The sequence below is a fragment of the Delphinapterus leucas genome, chromosome 16 (assembly GCF_059928025.1).
Source record: "Delphinapterus leucas isolate spDelLeu-1000000601 "Yukka" chromosome 16, BTC_Dleu_Yukka2, whole genome shotgun sequence".
Lineage (NCBI taxonomy): Eukaryota > Metazoa > Chordata > Mammalia > Artiodactyla > Monodontidae > Delphinapterus > Delphinapterus leucas.
The window spans coordinates 53,125,648-53,138,758 of record NC_143144.1 but is presented as its reverse complement, the minus strand read 5'-3'; the positions used below and the strand labels follow the sequence as shown (position 1 = coordinate 53,138,758).

Genomic DNA, 13,111 nt, shown 5'->3' with positions numbered 1-13,111 from the left:
TGGACAAAGAAAAATTATGCTCAAGACTTCTCTGGTGGTCCAGTGGTTAAGACTCCAAGCTTCCACTGCAGAGGGCACAGGTTTGATCCCTGGTCAGGGAAGTAAGATCCTTCATGCCTTGCAGTATGACCAAAAAAAAAAAAAAAAAAAAAAAAACCTTTTGAAAGTACAACATGCAATCGTTTTTCTTTATTTATTTATTTTTGGCTGCGTTGGGTCTTCATTGTTGCACGCGGGCTTTTCTCTAGTTGCGGTGAACGGGGGCTATTCTTCGTTGAGGTGTGCGGGCTTCTCATTGTGGTAGCTTCTCTTGTTGCAGAGCATGGGCTCTAGGCACAGGCTCAGTAGTTGTGGGCTTCAGTAGTTGTGGCACACGGGCTCAGTAGTTGTGGCTCATGGGCTCTAGAGCACAGGCTCAGTAGTTGTGGTGCATGGGCGTGGTTGCTCCACAGCATGTGGGATCTTCCCGGACCAGGGCTCGAACCCGTGTCCCCGGCATTGGCAGGCGGATTCTTAACCACTGCGCCACCAGGGAAGTCCGCAATCATTTTTAAGACTCAGTGTACACACCTCACTCTTGATACTATTTCTGGTGTTATAAGGAACATATATTTTAATTGAATTTAATTGAAGTTCTGTTCTCAGAATTTTACATTTCTTAACTTTAACTTTACATTTCTTAATTATGGGGACAAAAAACAAAAAAATTACTTAAAAAAAAAGAAAGAAAAAAGAAAAAGCATGCTCTTTAGTTTAAGTATCAAAGGGAGAGAGGAGTAAGTCCCATTCTAAATTATATAACTTCGAAAAGGAAGATGAAGCAGATATCTCTGCATCCCATTTAACACATCATTTATGCAAAATGAAGTTTGATTATAGCTGACCTTTTGAAATGATTTTAAAAAGATCGATAAAATTAACAAACCCACATCTCCCTTCACTAGTATATGCGATCTCTTAACAATTTCCGAGCTGAACAGCCTCACCAGCACGCCATGTACTACCTCCGCTTGCTGATGACTGAAGTGGCCTGGACTAAAGATGAATTGAAAGAAGCCCTGGATGGTGAGACTCTTTCTACTTATAGCCTAATGCTTTCTTCATTCTTTTCTAAAATCATTTTGGTTTTATCCTATCACCTAGTATTTATGCTTTCTAATAACTTGTAGTTCCATTAAAGCCAGCTGGGCATACTGTTTTTTGGGTTTTTTTGTTTTTGTTTTGTTTTTGTTTTTAGAAAAGCAGTGGTGGCCTTTGAAGTGGCTTTTGTATTCAGGCAGTTTAACCACATTTGCTGTTTTCAACCTGGACCCACAACAGTCAGTTATTACTGTTAATAGATTTCTGCAGATGACAGTGTTTTGACCCAAGCACTTACCTTGTTAATATTGAAGTTTTCAGAAAAGGAAAAAAGGGCTGAGCTTGAAAGTCTTATCACACAGAAAGAATGCTTAGGCATTTTTGTTGTTGTTTTTGTTTTTGGTTTTTTGCAGTACGCGGGCCTCTTACCGTTGCGGCCTCTCCCGTTGCAGAGCGTAGGCTCCGAACGCGCAGGCCCAGCGGCCACGGCTCACGGGCCCAGCCGCTCCACGGCATGTGGGATCCTCCCGGACCGGGGCACAAACCCGTGTCCCCTGCATCGGCAGGCGGACTCTCAACCACTGCGCCACCAGGGAAGCCCTTTAATGATCTTTTATGACAAGTCCTTTCTTATTATGTATCACTGCGCCTTTGATGACTTTAGTGACAAATCAAGAGCAAAGTATTGAAGGTCATTATTTTATTGGTTGAGTAGGCATATAGATTATAAAATTTATTAACTAGAACAGATATGTTTTTAATCTGGACAGTTAATACACTTTTCTTTGCAAAATGGTTATGAGTCACATCCGGTTGTAACAAGCAGGAATTTTACCTTTTTTAAAAAATACCACATAATTGATGTTAAATACATTTTCAAGAGACCGAACCTGCATTCAGCATGATCCAAAAGCAGAGATTTGGGGATTCCCACCCCCTTTGTTAGATTCTGGGTCAGATGGTATATGAATTGTAAGCAGAATTAGTTCTAAAGTTTCACATAGGCATGTGATGCCTTCCTAAAATGTGTTTTATAAAGAGAAAGTCAGCACTTTTTCGGTTGAAATTTTCTGCTCTAATAATCATTCTGTTTTGATATATATATTCATCAATAATCCGGTAATGCCAACATGGCTTAATCTGGAGACAACTCAATATGAGAGGCTGGCTCCCCTGTGACTCTACGTCTGTCAGCTATCCAGGTGCCAGGGTAGCAAGAACCTCAGAATTCAGTGTGGTCCAACCGCATTTACTGACTGCCTGCTATGCACCAGGCGCCAGACTGCAGGTGCTTGAGATTAAAAAATGATCAACTAGGTGGGGTTTCTTGGATCAAGGAGCTCCAGTCTAGTGGCAAAGCGTAAATGTAAAACAGATTGTTTTTTGTAGAGGCAAAGAGACTGAGTATTGTTATAGAAGTTTGCAGAGAGAGCTGAGGGGTCTAGTGAAGGGGACTTCTAGGGCAGTGCAGTGGAGTGGGATGGGTATGCATTTTGGAATTAGACTAAGATTCAAATGCAGCTCTGCCACTTACTAACTTGATGACTTTGGACAAGAAACTTAAATTTTCTTAACTTCAGTTTTCTCACCTTTAAAATGGGGATAATAACGCACAATTTATAGTTTATAAGATAACATCTATAAAATGCCTGATGCATAGTAAGCACTTGTTAATTCCCTTCCTATGTCTCTCTTTAAATTTTATTCACTAATTTTAGCATCCATTGTAGCATTTATTAGTATGGTGTCCTAATGGAGAAGGGACAACTCTTCTTTACTGAAGAATTAAATCAGTACATGTAAAAGTAATGAGAAGAACAGAAAATACACTATTAGGATTCCATAATAATAATTGATACAGGCAGTATCCACCATTGGATGCTAAATTAGTGGGTAAAAGTTAAGTAAGGACAAAATATTTGTGTGGTCTCAAAGTATTTCCTCCAAAGTAAATATTTAAAAATTATAATGGGAAAAGAAGGCATTGGTGGGGTGGCTTTTCCTAATTGCTTGTAGAGCATACATGAGTTACTTAATTATAACCAAAAGATTAAAACAGTCCGCTGGCAGACAGCACTATAGCCACGTGGTCAGTGTTTACATCACCAGTATTACAGCGTAACAGCATCATGTGCCCCTGATGTGATGCCCTGAGAAAGACATATTACCTCTGGGGTATTCTTTCTAAGAATACAGAAGCTCAATTTAAGCACGAGAAAACACTAGACAAGCCCAAATAAAGGGCATTCTATAAAATAACTGAGCAGTACTGCTGAAAACTCTTAAGGTCAGAGCTTCCCTGGTGGCGCAGTGGTTGAGAGTCCGCCTGCCGATGCAGGGGACGCGGGTTCGTGCCCCTGTCCGGGAAGATCCCACATGCCGTGGAGCAGCTGGGCCTGCTGAGCCTGCGCGTCCGGAGCCTGTGCTCCGCAACGGGAGAGGCCACAACAGTGAGAGGTCCACGTACTGGAAAAAAAAAAAAAAAAAATCTTAAGGTCGTGAAAGGCAAGGAAAGACCAAGGAACTGTTACAGATTGGAGGAAACTAAGGACACATGACAACTAAATGCAAGGTGGGATTGTGGATTAGATCCTGGAACAGGAAAGGGATATTAGTGGAAAACCTGAAATCCAAATAAAGTCTGTATTTTAGTTAATAGTATTGTCCCAGTGTTAACTTCTTAGTTTTGGTCATCATCCTATGGTTGTTACAGATGTTAACGTAAGAGCAAACTGGGTGAAGGGTATATGGGAACTCCCTGTAATATTTTTGCAACTTTTCTGTAAATCTCAAATTGTCGCAGAGTTTTTTTTTTAGAAAACCTTATAGGTAGAGCTTACTATTTCTTACTCTTGTTTACAGATGTTACCCTTCCTCGCCTTAAGGCCTTCATACCTCAGCTCCTGTCACGGCTGCACATTGAAGCCCTTCTCCATGGAAACATAACAAAGCAGGTGCGGGACTGAGGTTTTAGCAATAATCTTTTATGCATCATTGCAAGAGAAAATTTTACCCTAGTTGGTCTAAGATTACTAACTAACCAGCACAGTGTGGCTGTATAAGCACATTAGTGTTGACTCAGGCTTCCCTGCCCTGTGCAGGAAGGTAGGGGAGGGTATAGGGGGAGCAGAATGATCATGGTTAACTGTGGACCTACTTTCACAGCTGTCTCCTCTGTTTTTGCCTGCCTCATGCAATCATTGAAGGAAATGGGAATAATTATCCCTACTCTGTAGGACAGCAGGACTGTGTAGTGGATAAGAGCACATGGTGTAGAATCAGGCTGGATTCAAACCTTGACTCCTCCGCTTACAAGTTATGTAATCTTCTGAAAACGTCTTAATCTCTCTATGCTCAATTTCCTTATCGGTAAAATTACTTATAAGGATTAAATTAAATAGTATATTCTTAAGTGTTCAGCACGTGGAAAGCATTCCAGATTCCCTTGGTAGTCTGTCTTAAAAGCCCACACTCTCTACCACTCTGTTATATTGCCTCCAAAACAATATGCCAAGGTCAGGTGCTAATAAGTGGCTGAGACAGTATTCTTCCCCAGGTCAGTTTTATTCAGAATAAAGCCTCATGCTTACCTCCTTTGCTTTGCTATAGCCCCAGTTGTCTGGTGTGGGTCATTGACGTGGGACCACCTTTCCATCATCAATACCTCTCCAGCTTTGGCAGTGCCTTTTCCCCAGGATCGAGATCAGTGCTGATGATGGTCTGGGTCTCTGTTTCTCTTCACTACTACCATACTGACTCTGTTGCAAACTGATGAGTTCAGCTTTTATCCATTTGAACAGGATCAAATGTATTTAAGATTTAAAAATCCACTCTTATGATAAACTAGGTTAGTTTGTTTCACAAGCATGTTGTTTCATATTGCATGGGCTACTATCTAATCAAGATACGTTTGTGATTTGTAATGTGCTGTGACCTATCTTCTTCCACAGGCTGCGTTAGGAATTATGCAGATGGTTGAAGACACCCTTATTGAACATGCTCATACAAAACCTCTCCTTCCAAGTCAGCTGGTTCGGTATAGAGAAGTTCAGCTCCCTGACAGTAAGTGGAAATGTTATATCTTTGGTAATGGACTACTTTGACATAATATCGTGTGTGATTACAGATGAGTTGAAGTCACTTGGATGATAATATATAGTTTTATGGTAAAGATCTACTGGGATCCTCTACTATTTATAGCTAGAGGTAGATAATTCTGCAGGAAAATTATCTGTAGGAGTGCCAAAGAGGTGAAATTGGAGGTAGGCAATTATTTTGAAGAGAATGATATTGGAATTGACTGGTAATTGAGTATAGAGGAGTTAGGAAAAAAATCACAAAACTAAAGAAATGTTGACTGTGAAGCATGAAATAAAATTTATTTATAAAAATGTAAATTAGAATTAGGAGTGCATAGGAGTCTTTGGTAGGTGCAGATAACACCATGTATTCATTGCATGCATATTTGATAAGGAATTAATATAAAGAATTGATAATAATATATTGGAGTTTGCAATGTTGGGTTACTTTTACATTAACAGTGGTTTCCTTTGATATAGAACTCATTAAGCATTATTTTCAATATTGTTCAGAACTGTATGGTGGGAAGTATGTTAGACCAGGGATGAGAAGCATTGATTTTTTTCTTTGAACTTTTTCTAAAAGTAATCACTTCCTCTTCTGAACCCCCAGCACAGGTTTTCTGAACCTTTCCTTGTTTAACCTACTCAGCACTTCTTCTCTTGTATTGGGATTGAAGTGCATCTCCATCTCCCCCGTTAGTCTATACATTTCTTAAGGCTGGAGTCTGTGTCTGGCTCACTTGAGTAGCTACTAAAGCATTACCTCAGGATCTCTCTGTTGAATGCTCAAAGACACTTTGAGCACAGCACTGCTATTCTGCATGGCCAGTCATTACAGACCTGGTAATGGTTACTTTCAAACTTCACTTAGTTTGTTCCTCAGTCACCGCAGCATGGCAGAGAGGGAGACTCAGGAACTGCCATTCAAGGGAATTCCCTGGTGGTCCAGTGGTTAGAACTCTGCACTTTCACTGCCTAGGGCCCTGGTTCGATTCCTGGTTGGGAAACTAATATCCCACAAGCCGCTCGGTACAGCTGAAAGAACAGATGATTGAATGGACGAACAAACTGCCATTCAAAAACCATAGCACATGGTCATCAGGCAATGACTAAACACGGTGTATTTGCTTAGTCACATTTACTGCTCATGAAATAGTTGTCAGATCATAAAGCATGGCCATCTGTTTATAACTTTGATGAATACTTGATCAGCATATCTGAGTTTTTGTCTTAGCTCTCCACCATCCAACTTTGTGTCCTTGGACAAGTCACCCCGCTTCTCAGGGTCTTCGTCGCCTCATCTCTAAAGTAAGGTGTTAGGCTGTCATCTCTGAGCATTGTGCACATTTGTGTAAATTTGTGAATTGACCTTCAGTGTGGGTGTTGGTAAACAGTATGAGGAATAGAATGCTAAGTAGATAATGGCACAACTAGTCATTTAAAAATTGTTTTGTATGGTTATTAAAACATAGGTAGTATTTCTGTTGAAGTTCTTATAGATATTAGCTAGTTCTAATCTAGTATGTACACTACATTGTAGATTTCATTAACTATGGATCTCATTTAGCATCAATACTTAGTCATAAAATGGGTTTTTTGTAAGTGTTTTGCCCTTTAAAGTCAGTGAGTATTTATAGAGGGCCTACCAAGTACAGATCACTGTATTAGGATTCCCTTGGGTAAGTTGAGTTTCACATTCTTAATGAATTAACTGTAACAGTTTGGAACTGCCAAAAGACACCAATCGAACTGAACAACTTCATAACAGCCAAACAAAACAGTAACTTTATTAAACCCTAAATAAATTTTTGAACGTGTTGCTGTCTTCTTGAAACTTCCTAGGAGGATGGTTTGTCTATCAGCAGAGGAATGAAGTTCACAATAACTGTGGCATCGAGATATACTACCAAACAGACATGCAGAGCACCTCGGAGAACATGTTTCTGGAGCTCTTCTGTCAGATCATCTCCGAGCCATGCTTCAACACCCTGCGCACCAAGGAACAGCTGGGTGAGGGGGAAGCAGGGGATGGCAGGATACCTCAGTCCTTGAGGAACAGCCATTGTTCTCGAGAGCATTCTCCACATGTACAGTCCCCTAGCATGATGCTTCAGGCATGCTCTACTCAGAAAGACTGTGAAAGCCTTGTTTGTGGGGAATCCACTTCTAGAAGATAAGCAGTTAATATCGCATGGACATTAGAGCAGTTCTTAAGGAGATGATACTGTGTTTACATTACATACGAGTCTATAAAAAGGTCATTTTGGGTGGGATGCTAGGGGAAGTCTGTTATGGGTGACAAGGTGGGAAGCAAGCCATCCACAGAAGCTTAGATTTACTGAATTTTGGATTCATTGAGGGGGCAGGTATTTTCTTTTATTCATCTTTGTTTCCCAAGCCTGGGGCACATAGAAGGTACTCAGAAGGTACTCAGTAAGAGGAAATGTTTCGGCAGAGTTCTAGGCAGTGTTAAAAGCCTTGGAGATCCTGGCAGCTTTGATCAATTAAGGAAAGAAACAAGCCCCAGTAATGTACATTGAATAACCAATGAAAAAGGATTTGGGCGAGTGTCCCCAAGTAACAATCTTTTTTTAAATAACCACAGTGGTAGATGCTGGACAGCAAAAGTGGATAAGGGGCTTCCCTGGTGGCGCAGTGGTTGAGAGTCCGCCTGCCGATGCAGGGGACACGGGTTCGTGCCCCGGTCCGGGAGGATCCCACATGCCGCGGAGCGGCTGGGCCCGTGAGCCATGGCCGTGGAGCCTGTGCTCCACAGCGGGAGAGGCCACAACAGTGAGAGGCCCGCGTACAGCAAAAAAAAAAAAAAAAAGTGGATAAGTTATGGATGGTCTTTCCCTTCATGGAGCTCACAATCTAGTCAGGAATGCAGACCTGTAAGGAATAATTGTAGTACAGTGTGGCAAATGCTACTAAGAGTGTTCAAACTCTAAAGGCTATGCTGAAGGTAGGGAGGTGTGGTTTGGGGCAGAGCAGCTGGAGAAGGCAAGCCACGAACGCTGTTTAGGAAAGATGTAGACGGTAGGTAGTGTATGAGCTCACAAGGTGACAGTGGAAGTATGACCTTCAGTTACTTGGTCTAAAGATTTGCAGTCTGAATGGAGTTGGTCCAGGAACGGGTTATCTAGCAAGAAATGCAATAGTGGAGGCAAGTTCACATAAGGAACTTGGACGTGAAAGGAAGCCGAGCTAGGACAATGGTTAGGGGATGAAAATGAGTCCAGCATTTCATAGGGATGAGAATAACTTTAACATGGATTGAAGGGGATTAACTAGCAGACAGGGAGGAGCCTGGGAATATTGAGTCTGAAAGATAAACAAGGGTTTTATCTCCAAATTTCTGACTATTCTTCAGGGAGCTCTTCTGCCCTGTCCTTAGGAACTGAAGATATTTTAATGGCTCATTTCTTCAGAGGTGAATAATATAAAGCCCTAAAGTCGATTTTATTTGCTCTGACAGGATAATTTTTGAAAGATTAAGTGTGACCCATGTCTCAAATGCCAAGGTCCTGACTGGTTGGTGTTTGCGTTTCAGGCTATATTGTCTTCAGTGGGCCACGCCGAGCCAATGGCATACAGGGCTTACGGTTCATCATCCAGTCAGAAAAGCCACCTCACTACCTAGAAAGCAGAGTGGAAGCTTTCTTAATTACCATGGAAAAGTCCATAGAGGACATGACAGAAGAGGCCTTCCAAAAACACATCCAAGCATTAGCGATTCGTCGACTAGACAAACCAAAGAAACTGTCTGCAGAGTGTGCTAAATACTGGGGGGAGATCATCTCCCAGCAATACAATTTTGACAGAGGTAAGGCAAAATTAGGGCCCCAACATTCATGGCATGCAAGTAAAACATTTGAGGACATTGATGTCATTCTACAAAATGGTATTTGTTTTGTAGATGATGTTCCAGTACGATTTGGGATGGGGGTGGAGGCATACCACTTCTAAAGAATCTTTATTTAATGTAACAACAATTTCCTAGTAGAAACTTGAGCTTTTTTTTTCCTTCTCTGAACTAGAGCTGGATCTATCTGTATCTCATAATAATGCACTAATAATAAATCTGATTTCACTTTTTGTGTTCATTCAGTACGCCCCTGAGGTTCTGAGCACAGATATGTAGGTATTTCTCATAACTCTAAATGGAAAATGTGCAAATTGAACTCTCTTGAGACAGGTGCTGCCCTGGAGGCACAGGGGTTCAAACATTTCCCTTTAGGGATCTCCCAAAATTTGTCAGTGCTTTTAGATTTGGGAGACTGTGCTCCCCAAAGTGTCCTGCCTATCAGCTTCCTTTTGCCTTTCTTAGAACAGATTAACAATGGAGTGCGCTCAGCTACACTAGAAGTCAGAAAGAGTTGGGCTGTGTTCTCACTGTGACACCAACAAGCCAAAGATCTCAGCCAAGTAACATTTTTTGGGCCTGTGTTTCTTTACCTGTAATTTTTCTAGCAGTTGGATTCACTGTTAATAGTACTAGGTTGGCCAAGAAGTTCGTTCAGGTTTTTCCGTAAGATGTTTCGGAAAAACCTGTGCGAACTTCTTGGCCAACCCAGTACCTCCCACTTATTGAGCATTTGCCCTGTGCCCCTGGTATTGTGTTATTGTCAGTTAAGTAGTTGTTATCCCCAATTTCTAGATGAGGAAACTGAGGCTCAGAAAACTTGAAGTGACTAGCCCAAGACCCAACAGCTCATAACTAGAGAGACAGGATATCCTCTTACTTTTTACTTGAAATTTATTCCCTTACTACTTGCAGGAGCAGATGATCACTCAGAAAGATGGATTCTTAAGAGTGTTGGAGTGAAGTATATTGTCGTTTAGTGTAGTGTTCTGGGATACTTAAAATGAAAATACTGTAAATTCTTGTTTGATTACTTTTTTAGATAATACAGAAGTTGCCTATTTAAAAACACTTACCAAGGAAGATATTATCAAATTCTATAAGGTAGGTTCAATTTGCATGTTTAGGTTTTGATAAGGAAATACTGTATGCACTGTGTTGTGTGTTGCTGCTTTGTACCCATTCAGGCCGGATTTATGAAGGCATTTTTATGGACCTAAGTATTTTTTGTGTGTGTGTGTGGTACGCGGGCCTCTCACGGTTGTGGCCTCTCCCGTCGTGGAGCACAGGCTCCGGACGCGCAGGCTCAGCGGCCATGGCTCACGGGCCTAACCGCTCGGCGGCATGTGGGATCCTCCTGGACTGGGGCATGAACCCGTGTCCCCTGCATCGGCAGTCGGACTCTCAACCACTGTGCCACCAGGGAAGCCCTGGACCTAAGTATTTTTGACACATATTACTGTTAGGAAAAAGAGATAGTCCCTATTGAACCCAGTACTGTTTTTCTCTCCCTCTGGACCGAGGACCGTGGTGGCCCTTCCTGGCTTCCAGATCCACCTGTTTAGGTTACCCTTCTGTTTCTTCTCTCTGTTCCTCGCCCCAGCCCACAAAGAACATCGCTGAGCTTTTGGTGGGAAGAAAGAGCAAAGAAAACAAATAGAACTTGGGAATCAGATTATTTTCCAGTCTCTGGCAACTATAAATCATCTTCACTAATTTAGTTGCCACTATGGCTCCTTTTAAAAATAAATGATTACTGGGCTGCCCTGGTGGCTCAGTGGTTGAGAGTCCGCCCGCTGATGCAGGGGACACAGGTTCGTGCCCCGGTCCGGGAAGGTCCCACATGCCGCGGAGCTGCTAGGCCCATGAGCCATGGCCGCTGAGCCTGCGCGTCCAGAGCCTGTGCTCTGCAATGGGAGAGGCCACAACAGTGAGAGGCCCACGTACGGCAAAAGATAAATAAATAAATAAATGATTACTCACCTTTGAACTGTGTTCAGAGATCTCCTGAGTTGTTTATTTTAATTGTGTTTATTGAAGTATAGTTGATTTACAATGTCATGTTAGTTTCAGGTGTACAGCAAAGTGATTCCATTTTATATATATATATATATTCTTTTTCATATTCTTTTCCATTATAGGTTATTATAAGATATTGAATATAGTCTTATTGTTTGTCTATTTTATATATAGTAGTTTGTATCTGCTAATCCCAAACTAGAGATTTGTGAGTTTTTTTTAAAGTAGAATGACTTTTTATACTAATTATTATATTTATTTATTTATTTTTGGCTGTGTTGGGTCTTCATTGCTGCACGCAGGCTTTCTCTAGTTGTGGTGAGCGGGGAGCTACTGTTCGCTGCAGTGCGCGGGCTTCACATTACAGTGGCTTCTCTTGTTGCAGAGCGCAGACTCCAGTAGTTGTGGCACGCGGGCTCAGCAGTTGTGGCTCGTGGGCTCTAGGGTGCAGGCTCAGTAGTTGTGGCGCACGGACTTAGCTGCTCTGCGGCCTGTGGGATCTTCCCAGGCCAGGGCTAGAACCTGTGTCCCCAGCATTGGCAGGCGGATTCTTAACCACTGCGCCACCAGGGAGGTCCCAGATTTGTAAGCTTTAAATGCCTGAGCTCACTGAGAAAGTTCAGTTCATCAAGAGAAAAGAGAGGCACCACCATTAAAGTTTTCCCAGTATAGCTTGAAGAGGTTTACACCATCCAAATTTTCCCCACCTGTAACAGAATTCATAGAAGGGTAGCAAAAATTTTAAGTGGGCATATAATGTGTAGTAACCATGCTAAGTGCAGAAATTAAAAATTTATGCTGCAATAGAGTTGTACCTAAAGCGCTATATATATTCTTTGTAATGTATTGGGACCTCTAATTTGTGTAAAATACTTTTATGTCTGTTTTTTAGGACAAGGAACAAAATTCTACTCCATAATTACCATAGTACCTTAGAATTATACCCTATCTAGTATCCTTAGCCACTTCTCCTGGTTCATATCTGATTTATCAGACAACAGGTTTTTCGTTGGGAGCTCAGGTCCTGCCTCATGCTAACATCTCTGGGAGGGATGTCATCTGCTTTTCAAGGTCATTTCTCAGGGATCTGTTGTAACTGCCATAACAGGAGTGGTGCTTGCAGTTCTCATTGGAATGATTTTGTGAAATTAATTGTACAGTGAAGGCTAATCAGATCGAATTCACCACTGTTGGTGCTGTGTGGGAGAGTGAGGAAAAGGAAATAGCCCTGGGGTGGAGGTGCTGATTGTTTCATAGAAGAAAAGGGTCATTTAGCACTGTCTACCAGTTACTTTCCCCCCAGATCCTCTGCAGGACGACAAGGTTTCTGGTCTCTGTATGTGCAAACAAGTATTCATATAGCCAGTAACACCTTAGCAATAAGAAAAGAGAGACAGTAGCAATTTTAGGTTCAAAATTTGACAGTAAAAGACAGTATTTTGAATGTTCCCTTTTCAGCAATGGGATTTGAACCATTTTGGCTATGGACATGGCTGGCTGGGCAATTTACCATTTTCTTTACCTCATGGCTCCCTTGCATTGTGTAGAGGAATTGTGCTTTTTTGCAGTGATAGTCTTTTTTTTTTTTAATATTATTTGTTTAGTTTTAAATTTTGGCTCTGTTGGGTCTTCGCTGCTGCATGAGGGCCCTCCCCAGCTGCGGCAAGCGGGGGCTACTCCTTGCCGCGGTGCACGGGCCTCTCATTGTGGTGGCTGCTTCCCCTGTTGCGGGCTTAAGTAGTTGTAGCGCGAGGGCTCTAGAGCGCAGGCTCAGCAGCTGTGGCTCTCGGGCCTAGCCACTCCGCGGCATGTGGGATCCTCCCAGATCAGGGCTCGAACCTGTGTCCCCTGCACTGGCAGGCGGACTCCCAACCACTGCACCACCAGGGAAGTCCCAGTGATAGTCTTTTAAAAATATATATATTTTGACAAGGGGGAGGCTCGGCCTGTGAAGGGGCAGTGGGTATATGGAAAATCTGTGCACCTTCCACTCAATTTTGCTGTGAACCCAAACTGCTTGAAAAAATAAAATCTATTTTAAAAAATGTGTGTGTATGTATGTAAC

The 13,111-nt window shown here is 42.0% G+C and overlaps 1 protein-coding gene across 3 annotated transcripts in view; it reads left to right on the top strand.

Moving 5' to 3' along the window:
- The window catches only part of IDE (insulin degrading enzyme), a 167,425-nt gene that overhangs the window by 92,551 nt on the left and 61,763 nt on the right, over positions 1-13,111 (top strand). For all 3 annotated transcript variants that reach the window (XM_022569341.3, XM_022569339.3, XM_089897924.1), the window contains 6 exons: positions 945-1,065; positions 3,943-4,034; positions 5,031-5,142; positions 7,005-7,172; positions 8,716-8,988; positions 10,070-10,131. In XM_022569341.3, the coding sequence (XP_022425049.1) occupies positions 945-1,065; positions 3,943-4,034; positions 5,031-5,142; positions 7,005-7,172; positions 8,716-8,988; positions 10,070-10,131 (828 nt within the window). The remainder of the gene's footprint in view (positions 1-944; positions 1,066-3,942; positions 4,035-5,030; positions 5,143-7,004; positions 7,173-8,715; positions 8,989-10,069; positions 10,132-13,111) is intronic.